Below are 15,085 nucleotides of genomic sequence, written 5' to 3'. Positions count from 1 at the left end.
GAGTTATACAGCATCTAAACAACCACCATCTCAATCTACCCAGGCAAAATGCATTGTGGATTCATGCATAAAGTAGGGATGTTTGCTAAAGCCCTTTGAAAAGCACAATCACAAAGTAAGTGCCATTATGGTCACCGATTCAAACCAATAATGGCACAGAAATGTTGGATTTCTTTGCAATGTGCAACAATGGGGCTTATTATCGGTTGGACAGAGTCAATGTGGGATTTATATGGGGCCAAATAGGATTGAAATGGTTCTGTGCCGACATCCCTCATGCACCTCACACCTGGGATCTGTGTCAGACCTTACAGTGACCGGTCCAAAATCAGGGGGTGATGGGTCGATCTAGCCTTTTCTCCATCCAAGGTTTATAAATTGAGTACCAAAGAGTTGGGTATCAATAAGATTATTTTATTTTGGTGCCTAGATGCCCCAAGGCACAAAGGTGCACTTTATAAATACACGTTATGTTATGTGATACCACTTAGGTCCTTTGCGATAATCATACAGACAGAACAGCGAGTTATCGTAGAATTTACAGGTCATAGCAACACCGAAGCCCACACATCACAGATAATGTGAAATCTAGGAATTTCAAGCCATAGGTCATGCAAGAAGTTCACACAAAAATGATTACCGTTCATCCAACCTGATGACAGAACATAACAAGCATTTGCAATGCAATAGGTCTCGCATTAGGAAAGTTTGAGCTATTGGTATTGTAATTGACACATTTTTTATTTATGTTTTGTTTTTGAAAATAGCGAAATTAATAGCTTTGTCATTTACAATACCAATAGTTATAACTTTTGTAAATATGACACCTCTAGCATTTGTAATGCAATATGTGTTGTATTTACATGACTTACATGTATTGGTATTACAAATAACAATGGCTTTTAATTTTTTTTTAATACTTAAATAAAAGTTATTGTAATTTATAATGGCAATAGCTTAAACTTTTGTAAATAACTTTTGTGAAGATTATGTTCAGTGTATTTTATTGTGATGAAAATCCAAGAACAGAAGTGAAATATTAACAACTTTTTGTGACATTTGTAATAAAGCTTGAAACATTGAGAGAACATATTTGAACTAGTTTTTGTTGAATGGTTGCACAGATTGATGCTTTGGTGGCGCTGAGTGATGTTGTGATGGCGAACGAGTGATGTTGTGGCGTTCAGTGATGCTGTGGTAGCGCATAGTGATGTTGTGGTGCCCCTGAGTGATGCTGTGGTGCCCCTGAGTGATGCTGTGGTGTGCTGAGTGATGCTGTATGCTATGCTATGTTTTGCTATGCTATGTTTTGCTATCCTATGTTTTGATTTGTTATGCTATGCCATGCTGTGTTTTGTTATGCTATCTTTTGTTTTGCTATCCTATGCTTTGTTTTGTTATGCTATGCCCTGTTTTGCTATCCTATGCTTTTTTGTGTTATGCTATGCTATGTTTTGTTATGCTATGCTATGTTTTGTTATGCTATGCTGGTGAGGAAGTGTGAGGGTAAGTGAGGGTGTGGGGAGGTGAGGGTGGGTGAGGGTGTGTGAGGGTGAGGGTGCGTGAGAGTGTGTGAGGGTGAGGGGGTTGTGAGGGTGAGAGGGACTGGCTGAGACACTAGAATGTATCCAGCAGGACACTACATAGAGCAGCGCTTTGGGCACCAGAACTCATTACTTTACAAATTAACCACTGCTGTGCCCCAGCAATAATGCCACAACGACCAATGTAAATTAAACTCTTGCATAACACCAACACAGATGATCTCTGCTAAGAAGAGATGCATCTGGGAATTGGAATAGGCGCACCCCTTCAGTAGTATGTTCTGTAATCGTCCTCTCGCTAACAAACTTCCTTCCCAAACCCGCAGCGTTTCCACCATGTGAATAATGTGTGTGAATGAAGTCACACACACGAAGCAGCTCATGTGAGGGCCACCTCGGTGGGGGTGGACGATACCTAGGTAGCAACCCAGATCCCCCACACCTACACACAATGAAAATTAATCAAAATAAAGGGGAGAAAGCCACCCTGCTCCTTTAACATGTCCTTCTTTGCAATGAATAATGGTGGCAGGGGTTTCCAGAGAGACGAGGCATTGAAAAGTGGGCACGTGGGGGCAGAGGGCTGCAATAACAGGCCACACTCGATGACATAATGACGGCCTCCCGGAGGCGCCCTGTGCCCCTGAGCTCAATGTGCGGCATTGTGCGCAATGGGGCAGAAGGGCTTTCAGGGCCACGAGTGCGGCTGCACAGAGGCTTAGTTTTGTTTCTTTTTTACGTGCTGCTGCCTCATAAGTAGCCCGTGAGGTGGGGGGTGGTGGGGTGGCGAAGAGGGCGAGGGTGGGGGCTGAGAGTGGGAGACGCGCGCACCACATCCCTGACCCGTCGGTGCGCCTCGTAACGCTACCACAGGGGGTCAGTGCTGCGGCTCCTCCTCTCGCCTCTGCAGCGGGAGGGCACCCCTCAGGCCCTGACCCTTCCTCCTAGGCTGCTGCAGACGGCGCTGATCCCAGGACAGCAGCAGGCGCAGAGACATGTATGCACTGGCAGCACCGTGGGGGACTAAAATAGCCTTTTGGATTATTCACGGTTTTGCCTGAAAGAAAAAAATGCCTACGGGTGAGTGAGAGTGCGGACTATTTCTTTCTGCGCGCCTCTGTGGACTAAGGATACATCTTTGCATGCTCCGTTCTGTTAAAAAGTTGCTGGGTGGACCCCTCTGGTCAAACTGTTTTTTTAATGTTTCTATAAGTAATACCAATTCGAGCGCAGGAGCCGGAAGATGCGATAACAGGGCACCGAAAAATATGTGTCCTCTGTGGAGAATTCGTGCCCGGTCAGCCCAAGAGAGGCTGTGGTGGTGTTTGGATATGTAAATTCAACGGGGACTAGGTGGCTCTGGCTGGTTGTCTGGGTGCAGAGCCCACTTTACAGATGTAAAAGCTACTGTGCAGGGTTTGGGGTAGCAGGTAAGTGGCGCTCAGGCAGGTAGCTGGTAGAGATGAATATATGGTGGTTGTCAGTGAATGTATGGTGCCTCCAGGACAGGGGGAAACCCAAAACCCCTAAGTGAGTGAAGAGCTAAAAGCCCATCCCTCCGCACGAATACACAAAAACCTGGGCACACATATAGATATCAACAGTTAGACCAGCATTTGGTAGTAACAGTTGTCGACACCAGTGGTTTTCCTTAAAGGTTATTTATATGAAGAAGTTCATAGGAAAAACAACGCCAGCCGACACGTGTTTCGTCAACAGGTCAGTGCCTGTGACTCTTCAGGGCTGGGAACAAGGTGATAAAATGAAAATACAATTACGTATGTGAAAATAGTTAAAGCATTAATGCCAGCACAAGGTGGCATTTGAAGGAAACAAAATTGGCGTGACTATAAGGGCACCAAAGTGAGAAGAAAAAGCGTGAAACCTTAATGCATAAAACCTGTGTAACTAAAAAAAAAAAAGCAGTGGTGGCAACAAAGAGGTCCAGTAGAGACCCCATTAAGAATCAGGCAAACAAGTACATTATTAAGCGAAATTCGCTTGGAAGTCCTACAACGTAGTCGTTCTCAAGGAATAGGGAGCTGCAGAAAAACGATGCGGGATTCACTTGGAGAGCGAATTGGAACATAAGCCTCTCAAGGAATTGAAACAGACGGTAAAGCATGTGCACAACTTAATAAACGCAAAAAAGATGACAAAAATTAACATGAGGCGCAACATGTTGTGTAAAGCTGATCCACAGAGTATACAATGGGGAAGCAATGACTGTGCACCTGGGTAATAGCTAATGAAATAATAGAACAAACAACCGTGTAACCCCCGTGAGTCTATAACATCAGAACACAAAAGAGGCAATGTCTAAGGGTGGCACAATATGTTCCCTGATCACAGAGCCCTTGGTACCCATGGTATCTTTTACAAGAGACTTACATGTGGACGGAGGTGCCAATTGGGGGTACAAGGGTACAGTTTTGGGAAAGAACACAGGCCCTGTGAACCCGATTCAGAAAAGGGAGTGGTGATGAACAGAGTGTCTGAATTAAGCAGACCACTCTTACCCAGTCCAAAGATCAGGGCTTGATCCATCACCGTTATTTATCTCACTGCACCATCCCAGCTCAGAACCTGGCTATATGCAAATCAGTCTGTCCCTGGCCCAGTGCATCATGGGAACAGGGCAGACTAAACTACCAAGCCAATTCTTCACTAGAAAGGAGACAAGCTACCGGGGACCGGTTTCGGGCATTTCAGCCGTCTTCGGCCCGGCTTGCTTGAATCCTGATGGTGCAGTGAGAAAGGGACTCATGTCTGAGTATACCCTGCCACACCTATAGTGGCCAAAAACGATTCAGAAAAGGGGGTGGTGATGAACAGAGTGTCTGAATTAAGCAGGCCACTCTTACCCAGTCCAAAGATCAGGGCTTGATCCATCATCGTTATTTATCTCACTGCACCATCCCAGCTCAGAACCTGGCTACATGCAAATCAGTCTGTCCCTGGCCCAGTGCATCATGGGAACAGGGCAGACTAAACTACCAAGCCAATTCTTCACCAGAAAGGAGACAAGCTACCGGGGACTGGTTTCTGGCATTTCAGCCGTCTTCGGCCCGGCTTGCTTGAATCCTGATGGTGCAGTGAGAAAGGGATTCATGTCTGAGTATACCCTGCCACACCTATAGTGGCCAAAAACGATTCAGAAAAGGGGGTGGTGATGAACAGAGTGTCTGAATTAAGCAGACCACTCTTACCCAGTCCAAAGATCAGGGCTTGATCCATCACCGTTATTTATCTCACTGCACCATCCCAGCTCAGAACCAGGCTATATGCAAATCAGTCTGTCCCTGGCCCAGTGCATCATGGGAACAGGGCAGACTAAACTACCAAGCCAATTCTTCACCAGAAAGGAGACAAGCTACCGGGGACCGGTTTCTGGCATTTCAGCCGTCTTCGGCCCGGCTTGCTTGAATCCTGATGGTGCAGTGAGAAAAGGACTCATGTCTGAGTATACCCTGCCACACCTATAGTGGCCAAAAACGACTCAGAAAAGGGGGTGGTGATGAACAGAGTGTCTGAATTAAGCAGACCACTCTTACCCAGTCCAAAGATCAGGGCTTGATCCATCACCGTTATTTATCTCACTGCACCATCCCAGCTCAGAACCTGGCTATATGCAAATCAGTCTGTCCCTGGCCCAGTGCATCATGGGAACAGGGCAGACTAAACTACCAAGCCAATTCTTCACCAGAAAGGAGACAAGCTACCGGGGACCGGTTTCTGGCATTTCAGCCGTCTTCCGCCTGGCTTGCTTGAATCCTGATTGGCAGGGATCCAGGGCACATCAAGCCCACGTGCATCAGAAATCTGGCAAAAAGTGTGTGGGTGTGGGGGGGGGGGGGTTGCTGCAACAGAAACCCAGCTTCCTACTCCAATATTTCGCCATTTTTAAATATGCACTTGCAAATGGGGCCCATCTTACGAGAGGGTCTTTCAGTCAGCCCTTGTTGCAAATGGCCGCTACCCATTAGAGTGCAAATATCCATGCCAATAAGAGTGAACACGTTATGTCACACTTGGAGTTTACTTCGGCTTAAAAGGAGAACTTAAACCACGCACTCAGTACATACATACACACGGCACTGCACAGCCATCTCTCAAAAACAGTAACAGTACAAGGAGGGTCAGGAAATTAAACACTCGCTACTGACTTGGAGTGTCATGGGAAGACCATCCTTCAGATGTGTGTAAATTGAATTTCTTTACATCGAGCAACAGCTGTCATTTACAGCACTTAAAGGTGGTAGGAGTGGTGCTTTAAAAATGTTATTCTTCTTAATAGGGGTCTCAGTTGAAGGCAGTAACATTCACTTTACCAGCAGCCCGTACAAGATGGAACTAAGTGACTATTCAATAGCAGGAGTCTAGTTTGGAGACCATGCGAGGGAGGATAGCATGAGTGACCTGAGATGTGCTTTTTTTCCCTCTGCAGTGTGATTTATGTTTTTGTCCAAACATTGGGTTATTCATTTAAAAGCTTGTAGTTGTAGGGCTGATGATTTTCCTATGTGCTTCAAATCTTGATGAGCAAGGGAATAGAGTTAGAGAGATAAAGTGAATGCAGTGGACTACACAATGCAAAGAGCCAGAGGTCAGCTGTGATTAGAGAGTGGGTCGCCTGTCTGCACGTGTGACACTTGCGCAGCTCGGCCACAACTCCTCCCACAAATTTTAACACAAACAAAGGCAAATCCAATTGGTCTCACATAAGAAAGAGCTATTGGCTTGGCTTTGTCAGAGCTTCTTTTAGCCATGTTGTAAAGCAGTGTGGCTGCTTTGCAGCATGGCTGACGGCTAAAAAAAAAAGCATCATGCCGCTGCGCTGCTGCACAACAAAATGTACAACAAAATACATTAATAAAGCCAACAGCTTTCACATAGGTGAGACTTATTGGCTTTGCAAATGCTCGTTTACATAATGCTCAATAAATCATACTTGAAAAGATTCCACAAACACAGAAGCGGTTCACATGTACATCATCTTACTTTCTGCAAATCCAGGGAAAGATGCTGGATGAAGTGCTGCAGCTCCTGCTCTCTCTGCTCCAACTCTGTGATTTTCTCTTCTGCGCTCTCTTGTGTTGCCTCCAGCTCGTCCCTGTTTCCAAACAAAGGGAAACCTCAATTATAGCATATGTTGCTTTCAGCTAGTGAGTGACTGTTTCGAAATAGAACTTGAGTTAAATAGTAGATAATAGCATGCCATTTTATTATTAAAAACTTTATTTTTGTCGCAGACAATGATAGCATATAACAGTTGCGCCGACAGTTTCAATAAAGTAACGACCGTACATCAAATAACATACTTCTGTGCACACGGCCCATCAGCCCACAACCCGAAGGCCGGGCGGCGGTAGGTGGTAGCACGTAAACCAGGTCATAAACCTAGCAATGTATCTGCGCTGCAGGATATACTGATCCGCTTTTATTTTTCTTTCATACAGGTTACCCCCCAACTCCCCAATGGAACCCCCCCCCCCAAACTGCGGCATTAACGACTAAGACATGTGTATACAGTTCGTTCACCTCATTATGGCACTCCTAGCGGCAGAGAAGACAGCAATCGTTACCTAGATTAGGAATGAAACCTTCAGATACCAAAGCACAATCCCTCCCAATCATGTCCTACACGTACGTGTACGGCCAGGCACTCCCCCAACTCACTGCCCTCCCTCTCCCTCCCCTCCATCCTCATCCTCAGACCCTGTATCCCCAGGGGTGAACAACTCCGCACTCGTGCCATCCGAATCCTCGGCTGCCTCTCCCACCACCCGCATTATTCTCCACGCAAGCAGGTCGTCCTGTAGCTTGACATCTCTACGCACGGTTTGCATGAAGGTTTCCTCCGCCAGGGACCATTCCCCCACATCCCTAAGCCACTGCGACATCTCTGGGGCCCGCTGTCCCATCCATGTGATTGCAACCCTCCTCCTTGCCAGTACTAAAAGTAGTTGTAACATTTTGTAGGACAAATTACACTTCTTGGGCCTGGGGACCAAAGCTAACAAGCAATGAAGGGGGGTCAGCTCCATCCGGAGTTCAGTAACCGTGCGAATGTGGGCCACCACTGACTGCCAGAAGGCGTTAACTAACGGGCAGTCCCACGCCAGATGAAGGAAGGAGGCACCCGGCGCGCCACATCTAGGGCAGTCATCGCGCTTGTCCGGGGCGATACGTTTCAAGGCAACCGGAGTCACATATGTCCGGTGTAGAAAGTTAAAGTGTATCAGTTTGAACCGTGCATTGCACGACACCTTTCGGGTGAGGGCACCTATGCGTTTGCGCTGTGCCGGGTCCAAAACAATCCCCAGGTCAGCCTCCCAGGCCGCCCACGCCGGTGGAACCGGTGGGGTGGAGTCCTGCCGCATGGCTGAGTACAACAGGGTTATCAGCCTCTTGCCCCTACCACAGAAAAGGATAATATTGAGGGTATGGGACACAGGGGGCGCGTCAGGGAATTGCGGCCAAGTATCCCGCGCCATTGCATGGAGGCCCCTGTAGTGTAGGAACTGTCCCTCACCGAGTCCGAACGTCTCCGTCGCCCGTTCGATAGATAGAAACGTGTCATCCGGGTAAAGATCCGCTAATAACTCGCACCCACCCGCTCTCCAGTCATGGAATGGCATGTGTACCTCCATGTCCACCACTGGGGCCATGATCCATATTGGCAGCTCTCTGTGAAAGGGGGCCCTCCGTAGGACTTTTTCCACAACACGCTGCCAAATGGCTGCGGTGTGGCGCACTATGTACGGCAGAGCCGCATCTGCATCCCTGCCGCGCATCAGGGCCATCTGTACCGTTCTCTCATCCGCACTCCCCGCCATGGAGCTGTAGTTCCCAGGTGTCCGCGTCTGCGAACCACCTGGCAGCTGGCAACAGCTGAGCTGCATAGTAGTAAAGGTCAAACCTCGGCGCCTCCAACCCCCCTTCCTCCCAGCTCCGGACAATCGTGTGTAAGGCAACTCTACTACGCCCGCCCGCCCAAAGTAAGGACGTAAGAAGTGTATTAAGAGTGCGGAATATCCGCGGGGGAAGTGGGCACAGTGAATTCTATAGCATGCCATTTTAACAGGTTTTTGATAGAGCGCTTGTACACCAGAAGGTGTCTTGGCACACTCCAGATACTTAAACCCGATTATGGAGCAATCTTTTCTGAGACATCTCTACGATTCAGACAGTGTCAGAAGACTTATCTTAAAACTGGAAACCATCACAGGCCTAACAGTAATTTAACAAAAAAAAAAAATTGAGAATTATTCAACAAGTTGTTGGAATAATACACACAACTGCACGGATTATACACAAAGCTTCTACTTGTTTGGTCTCCGGTTTTACTTTTGCAATGCATGGTTGAAGAAGGTCTACAGTACTATTGGTCTGGTACCAAATACATCTACACGCCTTGATCATCCAGAGGCACTTTAGAGGTCCTAAGTTAGGGGTCTGCTTCTGACCCCCACCGCCGGGAGCCTCATTGGGGCGCCGGGGCATGGCGAAGCCCTAAAGAACACATAATAGTGATGGATGGAATGCTTGAATTCATCTCAGCCACTGCTAATTACTCAGGGCCCCATCTTTATTTTGCACTTCATGTCATCTCAGTTTGGAAACAGCTATATGCAAATCAGTCAGAAAAGTCCAGCTCGAACCGCCAAGCACTTCTAACCATTACACAAGCAACCCAGGACTGGTTTCGCCCTAGTTATGGGTACAGATCAATTCGAGTGACACCGAGTGCCCAAGGCTCATCTCTAGGCATATCCTTCCCTCTTAGAGCCACACACTGAAGCATACACAAAAGTGATGGATGGAATACTTGAATTAATCTCTGCCACTTGTAATGACACATCCCAAACCATTGATCTTCATATTCCCACCCGTGAGACCTCCAAGTCAGCTGGACCTTTCCTGGATTGTAATGACATAAGAGATCATCACGGTTTACGCCATGGGAAAGCAGGACCATAAACAGGCCAAACTGTCCTACGAGAATAAATGCCTCATGCACAATGCCGCGCCAGGGAAAGAATGCGGATCACTGATGGCATCCGCGGTAGAGTTCCCCAACCTGGATAAGGTTATCAAAGACATGCTAATCGACTTGAAAAACAGACTTTGTACCACTGACTCCAAAATCGACCTACTCACCCAACCGTAATGGAGGTCGATTTTCAAACCATCTCCATCAGTGGTCCAGAATAACATCTGATAAGTGGGTACCCAATGTGATCACCGAGGACACACCCTGGAGTTTCTCCAAAAACCTCCAAACACCCCACCAACAGGACCACCTCACCCTCACTTAAAACAACTCCTGGCCAGATCTCCATCATGCTAAAGAAAGGAGCAATAAAAGTTGCTTCAGAACTTCAAAAGGAATTGGTATTCTACTCTCATTTCATTCATTTAAACGCTCCAAAGTCTGGCATCCTATTCACGACCTGTGACTATTGAAAAAAATTCTAAAAAAGCAATCTTTTCACATGGTGATGCTTCAGGATATATTACACCTCCTCGACAAGGAGATCGTATTATGGCCCTAGACATCCAAGATGCATACTTCCACTTCGCGATACAGCCAAAACACCACAGATTCCTGCGCTTCGAGGTAGCCAGCACTCACTCACAATTCAAAGTCCTTCCATTACTTGAACGATTGGCTCATAAACGCTTCCACACACCAAGCAGTAGCAGCCACATCTACATGCCTCGTATTGTTCACCACACTCGGCCTCACCGCCAACCATCAGAAGTCTCACTTTAACCCCACAAGAACCTTGATATTATTGGGAGTATTCCTAGACACTATGCAAAACAAAACATTTCCCTCCCAAGACAGGCAGTAGACAACTGGCTCGCAGTCTGTCCACAAAAAAGTCAGTTTCCATCAGAATCTACAAATAGTTCATGGGAATGATTTCTTCCTGCATCCTTCTTGTTCTCAATTGCTGACTACAAATGCATCTACTTATTTATTTATTTGTGACATTTGTAGAGCGCACTGTTACATTACGGTGTCCTGGCGCTATCCTGATAACTCCTAAACTATATCCCCCGAACTAGTTTACAAAAAGCCACGTTTTTAGCTTTCTCCGAAAGGTCATCAGCTCAGGGCACAGTCTGAGTGCCACAGGAAGAGCATTCCAGGCCACCGCCGCCCCTCGGCTAAAACTCCTGCCTCCCCAACAAACTTTCCTGATGCGTGGGGTCTTGATCAATCCCAAATTGTCTGACCTCAAAAGTCTACCTGGTTTATACAGGGGAAAGTTTTGCCCCAGGAATGCTGGGCCTATACCATGGGTCGCCTTATAGACAATACACATGCTTTGAATAGGATCCGCTTCCTTACTGGCAACCAATGTAGTTTCACCAGTTCATGGGAGATGGATGCAAACTTAGGCAGGCCTGTAAGTAGGCGCGCTGCTGCATTCTGCAGTATCTGTAACTTGTCAAGTATTCCCTGCTGGGCTTCAAGGAGCAAACTGTTGCAATAATCCAATCGTGAGAGCACCAAGGCCGTCACAACTGTTTTTTTGCATTCCCCTGGGAGGAACGGAAGAACCTTCCGGAGGATTTTCAATGTCCAATGGATAGATGAAGCCAAGGCATTTACCTGAGGTCCATAGGAGAGTCTATCATCTATAATGACCCCCAGGTTCATGACCTTATTGACTGGAACGGGAAGACTCCCCATCTCTTCTGGCCACCAACTTGGGCCCCAAAAATTGACTGTAGAGCCAAACAGTATCCCTTCGGTTTTAGCCAAATTGAGTTTTAAACAGTTTCCGGCCATCCATTTGTTCACAGCCTTCATGCACTCCTGGAACTTGCTGGCCACATCAGTCTCCCTCCCTGGTAGCAGTGACACCACAATCTGTGTGTCATCTGCGTACGATGTAAGTTCGAACCCATGGGAGCGGATGACTGGGGCCAGGGAGGAGACATAGACATTGAACAAGGTAGGGCTAAGTGAGGAACCCTGAGGGACCCCACAAGATGGTTGGAAGGGTTTTGACTCAAAGTCCCCTTGCGCAACTACCTGGACCCTGTTAGTCAAGAAAGATCTCAAAATGTCTAAGGCCTTCCCCTGGACCCCACATTCTTCCAGCCGGTCCACCAAGATGGTATGGTGGACCGTATCAAAGGCCGCCGACATGTCCAGCATAACCAGGCCCATCACCTTCCGTTGACTTCATCTTCTGTTGACTTGATCAGGGCGGACTCCGTACTGTGGCCTGGTCTAAACCCATGCTGTGAGATGTCTAGCCCCTGAGTGGTTCCTAAGTGTGCACTGAGCTGGATGTTCATGATTCTTTCTATGATCTTCAAGAGGAACTGGACAAGCAATGGCTCCAGGCACAGGGGTCCTTCGAAGACCTATTCAAATAACTTCAACAATGAAAACAGCCATGTCTTGTTGGACACCCACCTAAAATCTGTCCAGGTCTCTCAAATCCAGCACAAATTACCGACTAGATCATAACAACAGTTGCCTCCTTGGGAGGTTGAGGCGCCAACCTACAGGACTTACACATAAGTGGCAAATGGAACCCAGACGAAACAGATCCACATTCATCAGCTGGAGCTCAAGGCTTTAGCCTTAGCACTAAAGTAGTTTCTCCAAAAGATAGCACAATCATTGGTGCTCATAGTAACAGACAATACCACCAGTATGCTTAATCTCAGCACACAGTGGGGGGGAGGGGGGAAGGGGGGGGGGGGGGGGGGAGGACATGCACTCCAGCACCAGCTCGTCGGGCGTAAGACATCTGGTGCTGGGCTCTTCAACATCAGATATTGCTCATAGCACAACATACACCAGGAGTTCTCAACGTCCTTGCAGATTCACTAACCAGAACCAGCATCCCTTACCATGAGTGGGAGATCGACCAGCACATTCTGGAAATCTCTTCCCACAGTGAGGCAAGCCAAACTTGGACCTATTTGCTACGAAGAAGAACAAAAACTACATATTCTTTGTAAGTTGGCATCACGAAGAGGTATCGTGGGGGAATGCGTTTTCGATAAGATGGTCAGGAAGGAATATGCTACTTACCAGTATGCATCTGTTCTTGGCATGTAGGGCTGCTGACATTCATATCTGTGCATAGATCGCCGCCTAGTGTTGGGTCCGGATGATTGCACAATGTTGTCCTGGAAGAGTCTTCGAAGTATCACGAGATAGGTGGCTCCTCCCTCGGACTACAGTGCGCATGGACATCCTCTCCATCCCCAGATAGTTTTTCGCCATTGTGGCAGAGATGGAGTATAGTACAGTAAGAGATGTCCATGCAAAGAATGAATGCTGCAGCTGCGACAGGCACCGGGGAGGCGTGGGGGCGATATGAATGTCAGCAGCCCTGCATGCCAAGAACAGATGCATACTGGTAAGTAGCATATTCCGTTCGAGGCATGTGGGCTGCTGAATTAATATCTGTGCATAGAATGTATAGCAGTATCTCCCTTAGCGGTGGCTACCTGTGTCAGCTGCAGCAGTCTGGAAAAGAGTTTTGAGAACAGCCTGTCCTACAGCAGCTTGCTGTTTTGAATGTACATCTACACAATAGTGTTTTGTAAATGTATGTGTGGTTGACCATGTAGCTGCTCTGCAAATTTCGTGTAAAGGAATATTTCCTAGGAAAGCCATGGATGCCCCTAGCTTGTGTGTGGAATGCGCTCTGGGGGGGACTTTTAAGGTGCGTTTTGCCTTTATATAACATATTTGTATGCACTTAACTATCCATCTGGCTATACCTGATTTTGAGATAGGGTTACTCTTGTGCTGTGGTGAGAAGGCAACAAACAATTGTTTTGTCTTTCGAAATGTTTTGGTTCTATCTATGTAATATAGCAGAGCTCTTTTGACATTAAGGGTATGCAAGGCCATCTCAGCTATTGTTTGTGGGTTCTGAAAGAACACTGGCAGTTCTATAGTTTGATTTATATGGAAATGGGATACCACCTTTGGCATGAACTTAGGGTTTGTTCTAAGAACTACTCTATTTGCATGTACTTGAATGAATGGCTCTTGAACAGTTAGGGCTTGCAGCTCGCTAACTCTTCGAAGTGAAGTAATGGCAATAAGGAAAGCCACCTTCCAAGTAAGAAATTGTAGTTCGCATGAGTGCAGTGGCTCAAAGGGTGGTCCCATTAGTCTGGTTAAAACAACGTTTAGATTCCAGACTGGTGATGGTGGGTGTCTTGGAGGAATTACGCGTTTAAGTCCTTCCATAAACGCTTTAATTGCTGGCACCCTGAATAGTGAAAGGTGTTGCCTGTTTTGCAAATATGCTGCTAACGCAGCTAGGTGTATTCGGATGGAAGAAAAAGCTAAATTGCATCGTTGGAGGAGCAATAGGTAGCAAATGATGTTTTGAGTAGACGCATCAAGCGGGTTAATGTCATTGTTATTACAGTAAATTACGAAACTTTTCCACTTTACTGCATAGCATGCTCTGGTAGTGGGTTTCCTTGCCTCTTTGATAATATTCATGCAGTCTGGAGGCAAGTTGAGGTACCCAAATTCTAGGATTTCAGGAGCCAGATCGCTAGGTTCAGCTGTTGGGGATCTGGGTGTTGGATTTCGCCATGGTTCTGCGTTAGAAGACTGGGTGTTAGTCGCAGTCTTTGATGAGGCACCACTGACAGTTCTAGGAACGTCGTGTACCATGGTTGCCTCGCCCACGTGGGAGCAACTAGGATTAGCGTCAGCGAATGTTGGCGCATTTTGCGTGCCACCAGCGGTATTAGTGGAGCTGGGGGAAAAGCGTACGCAAATTTGCCTGACCAGTTCATCCATATCGCATTGCCTTGCGACTGCGGATGTGGGAACCTGGCGGCAAAGTACTGGCATTTTGCGTTTTCGCTTGTGGCAAACAGATCTATTTCCGGATGTCCCCACTTCCGGAAGAATGGTTGGAGCACTTTGGGGTGAATTTCCCATTTGTGCATCTGTTGGCTGTGCCTGCTTAGGAGGTCGGCCACTTGGTTGTCCTTGCCTGGGAGGTGTTCTGCCATGAGAAAGATGTTCCTCTGAATGGCCCATTTCCACATTGCTTGAGCTAGGTGCGACAGCTGTGGCGAGTGTGTTCCTCCCTGTTTCTGAATGTAATACATAGCTGTCATGTTGTCCGTCCGGATCAACACAGCTTTGTTGCGTAAGTGTTTCGCGAAAGCTTTTAGGGCTAGAAAGATGGCCATCAATTCTAGGAGATTGATATGCATTTTCTTTTGCCGTATAGTCCAGAGTCCCTGTACTGTGTAGTGTAGGACATGGGCTCCCCATCCTAGTAGGGATGCGTCCGCTGTTAACACTATTTGTGGGACAGGCTCTTGGAACAGTCGACCTTTGCAAAGGTTTTGTGGATTCCACCAATGCAGAGAGTTGTATGTACGACTGGTCACCAACACTAGGTCTTTTAATTGCCCGTGAGCCTGGTTCCACTGACTTGCTAGGCATTCTTGTAGCGGACGCATATGTAGCCTGGCGTGAGGGACTATCAATATGCACAAGGCCATCATGCCTA

The 15,085-nt window shown here is 47.1% G+C and overlaps 1 protein-coding gene across 2 annotated transcripts in view; it reads right to left on the bottom strand.

The window, feature by feature from the left end:
• GOLGA1 (golgin A1) overlaps positions 1–15,085 on the bottom strand; it is a 491,231-nt gene that overhangs the window by 279,301 nt on the left and 196,845 nt on the right. For both annotated transcript variants that reach the window (XM_086920926.1, XM_086920927.1), the window contains one exon: positions 6,546–6,657. In XM_086920926.1, coding sequence (XP_086777052.1) covers positions 6,546–6,657 — 112 coding nt within the window. The remainder of the gene's footprint in view (positions 1–6,545; positions 6,658–15,085) is intronic.

This window comes from Lissotriton vulgaris, chromosome 5, assembly GCF_964263255.1.
Source record: "Lissotriton vulgaris chromosome 5, aLisVul1.2, whole genome shotgun sequence".
NCBI lineage: Eukaryota > Metazoa > Chordata > Amphibia > Caudata > Salamandridae > Lissotriton > Lissotriton vulgaris.
This window is presented reverse-complemented; position numbering and strand designations above follow the sequence as displayed.